The sequence below is a fragment of the Vicia villosa genome, unplaced genomic scaffold (genome assembly GCF_029867415.1).
Source record: "Vicia villosa cultivar HV-30 ecotype Madison, WI unplaced genomic scaffold, Vvil1.0 ctg.000732F_1_1, whole genome shotgun sequence".
Taxonomy (NCBI): Eukaryota; Viridiplantae; Streptophyta; class Magnoliopsida; order Fabales; family Fabaceae; genus Vicia; species Vicia villosa.
In genome coordinates, this window is record NW_026705328.1 from 580,001 (window position 1) to 583,803 (window position 3,803).

At 34.8% G+C, this 3,803-nt stretch overlaps 1 protein-coding gene across 2 annotated transcripts; it reads left to right on the forward strand.

Moving 5' to 3' along the window:
• Positions 1-562: 562 nt before the first annotated feature.
• LOC131630762 (uncharacterized) lies at positions 563-3,272 on the forward strand. Of its 2 annotated transcripts, none has more exons than XM_058901507.1 (4): positions 563-837; positions 1,123-1,414; positions 1,558-1,662; positions 2,431-3,272. In XM_058901507.1, exons 2-4 carry the CDS (start codon positions 1,231-1,233, stop codon positions 3,153-3,155), a joined length of 1,014 nt encoding a protein of 337 aa, XP_058757490.1. In that variant the 5' UTR covers positions 563-837; positions 1,123-1,230; the 3' UTR covers positions 3,156-3,272. The 2 variants fall into 2 exon arrangements, with proteins under 2 accessions (XP_058757490.1, XP_058757489.1); XM_058901506.1 differs by having other exon boundaries at positions 1,195-1,414.
• Positions 3,273-3,803: the final 531 nt, after the last annotated feature.

Below are 3,803 nucleotides of genomic sequence, written 5' to 3' on the forward strand. Positions count from 1 at the left end.
CATAATAACGTACGGGTAACTAGATAAAAATCTGTGTGAATAATATAACTTTTGATCTATAAATAAATCATTTTCTATAAATAAATACTACTTTTGGATTTTTTTAATCAATTTTATAGTTTTGTTTAAACAATATAACTTTTATATTTCACTTTCATATAAAAAAACTTTTTTGATTTTTTTTTACTTAAAATTATATATATCTGATAAATCTGGTCCAACCCACACCAGAACCCGTGCGGATGCACAGGTTTCCCACTAGTTTAGTAAACAATATTATTTGTATTAAATTTTAAGTTATTGAGAAAAAATATATAATTAATCTAAATATTTTTATATTCAAAAATATTTATTATTATTCTAAATATTTATTTTAAATCTTCTATTTAAAATAAATATATCATATAAACAAATACACGTATCAGAACATAATCCGTACATCCGCGCACGGGTTTCTTATTAGTTTTACATAATAGAATTAAAGAAGGTGCGAATAAAAAAAAAATCAAAATTCCAAAGAATATTTCTTTGAATCATGGAATAGAATAAGAAAATCCCTAAATTTTTCCACTTTGTTTTACTGGTCAAATATTTCTCTGTGCGAAACCCAGCCCCATCTCTCCTCTATCACAGAGTCGCTTGACTCAGTTGGTTAGCCGCACATCATAAAAAAAAAAACCCTTTCCGTTTTCCCTCATCTACTCCACTCAGCCACACCATGTCTCCTTCCACAACTTTCCACCACCATTGCGCCACCGTTTACTCCTAGACCAACGCCGTTCCACCACCCTTGCGCCACCTCCGTTCCACCACCCTTGCGCCACCTCCGTTCCACAGGCACTTTACCATCTCTCTCTCTCTCTCTCTATATATATATATATATATATATATATATATATATATATATATATATATATATATATATATATAACTATTACTTGTATTTTTCCTTCGTTTGCAATGTTAATTAGAATTTCATAATGCTTTTTTGGTGGTGTTAATTATAATTTCGTAATACCTTTTTGGTGTTGTTAATTCGAATTTCGTAATACCTTTTTGGTGTTGTTAATTCGAATTTCGTAATACTTTTTTGGTGATTGGCGTTTCTCGTTTTATTAATAGATTAAACTAAGTTGTTGATGGATGGATTCAAACCAGCAATATTAGATAATGGAATGGCATCTATTTGTGTAGGTTCTTCTTATCAACATTTTTGTTTTATCTCTTAAAATGAAACCACAAACCAATGGCTCTAGGGTTCATAAGCCAAATCATACTCCAGTTCAAGGACCTACCTGGCTTATTATTGCTGCTGGTGCTTTCTTGACTACATTGTCTATTCGCCTCGGTTACAAATTGAAGCAGGCAGTTGACTCAAACTCCCCCACCCACAATGTAACTACTATCCTCAAAGGTACCATTGCCACTTTCCAACCTTCCTCTTCTCTATTTCTTAATCATTTTTCTGCCACAGATGCGTCCTTTGTATAGTGGATTCTCAAACAATAATTGCGTTTTGTATAGTGGATTCTCAAAGAATAAAATTCTTAATTTCAGGTAATGGAAAATCCTCCAACCTAAGGAAACCTCCAGATTGCTTTATGCAGCCCAATGGACATTCCCAAATGCAAGATAATCATGGCTGCTTCACTTGCAATCCAGGTCTAATTTGTTCTTTAAACATGTTTTTGATGACCAATTTGCATACTTTTCTTGTATGTTTATTTCTCCCCATCTACAATTTATACTAATAACAAACTTCGCTCTTCAATTTTGTATTCTCTTGTATTTTTTCTTCTTATTTTCATTTGCCAAGATTTGTTGACTTGAGTCTTAATCCAACAATGTTTAGGACACATATCTTTTCTTGTCTAAATATGTTTAGTTTCTTTCTCTTATTATGTACTATTATCTATCTCTAGTTCCAGTTCTACATTGGTAGCATTCTTGCATGTGAAGTTCTGCATAAAGCTAGAGATGTCACAAGATTTATATATCTTTACTCATTTGGTAGGATGGGAAAAGAAGCAACAAAATGTTCAGTGGATGAGAATTCCAAATCAAAATCTTTAGCCCAGCAGGTCTATGAAACTTGGTATTTGTTGTAGAATATGAATAGCGCAGACATTTTAAGCTAGCCCTGAATTTACTTATTCTTGAATGTATATGAGATTAGCTTCTGATAAAATCTTGTCTACTTTGTAATAGAGTTATTCACAACGAATCTGTAAAATTATATCTATGGCTAGAAAAATCATTGTAGATAGTGGTTTTGTGGATCTGATTCCACATTTTCTGACATAAGTTACATAGCATATACTTCCATTATGGTGCCATTTTTCTGGGCAGGGCACTGAGTGTCTGGAATGGTTAATTTTTTCTAAATATGTGTTGCATTTGACTTAGATTTATGTATGTGATGATGGACAGGAACTGGAGGTTCTATGGAACTAAAGTGCCCACAAAATCAACAGATGTTGAGTGAATTCAATGGGGCCCTCCCTTTGGTGACTGTCCCTCCTGCTGAGTTTAGCAAGGAAAATAGTGTTGTCTGGGCTTGCTCCCCTGATCGTCTTGAATTGCCTTCAAAGCCATTCCATCTTTCAAACTGCTCAGATTCACCATGCGTATCAGAATCTGGTTCGGATATTTTCAGCAAGCGGGAAGTTATACAGAAACTGCGGCAACAGTTGAAGAGAAGAGACGATATGATACTAGAGATGCAAGATCAAATGGCTGAATTGCAAAATTCACTCAATGCTCAGCTGGGGCTTTCTTCTCATTTACAATTGCAGGTTGAAGCTGCAAACAGGGACCTATTCGACTCAGAGAGAGAGATCCAACAGCTAAGGAAAGCAATTGCAGATCACTGTGTTGGATATGTTCCTCATGACAAATCTCCCACAGGCACAACTTGGTCTGCTGAGACTAGAAATGGGCATCTTGATGGGGATATTCATTTGGACCTCTCTGACAAAACAAGGGATGAGGAGGAGCGAATTGAGATGCTGAAAAGGCAAGTGGGAGAATTGAAAGAGGCGATAGAAGGAAAGGAATACTTGCTCCAGAGCTACAAGGAGCAAAAGGCCGAACTCTCTCTGAAGGTCAAAGAATTGCAGCAGAGATTGGATTCTCAGCTGCCTAATATTTTGTAGGGCATGTGAATACTTTTCATTTACAGCGTCTTCCGTCATTCTTTATTTTCTCATTGTAATTAGCTCAACTTTGATTGTTTGATATAATTCAAAGTTTGTGCAGTATGGTGAACCTGAGGGCTTGGTATTCTAATGCATGCTCCTTGACATAATTTTGAGGGCTGGGTATTCAAATGCATGCTCCTTGACAGTAATTTTGAGGGTTGGGTATTCAAATGGATGCTCCTTAAAATTGAACTTTTTAACTTTGTTTTTCTTACACATTTTCTAATCTTATACTCAGTACAGTTAACTTTTCTACAAAACAAAATATACATGTGTATTGATTGATCTCCTAGAAAAGAATACTCGTGTTGTGGTCTTTATCGCTTGGTTGTTGATAATGGAAAACATGGTGGAAGAACATGGATTGGTGGCAGTCCCAAACGGCTTTTTCATTGCCCATTGATTTCAACGAGTTCATGAGTGGTATTATCATTTTATCGCCCATTGATTTATCATTGAAAATACAAATGTAGGTTCAAATTTGTAAATCTTCGATCCCAATATTACATTTTTTTTAATTTTTATTTAATGGTTGGGAATCTCTTAGTACGCCCGTATACCTTTCTAGGAGTCTTTGGCAAAAAACCTAAAATACCAATAGAC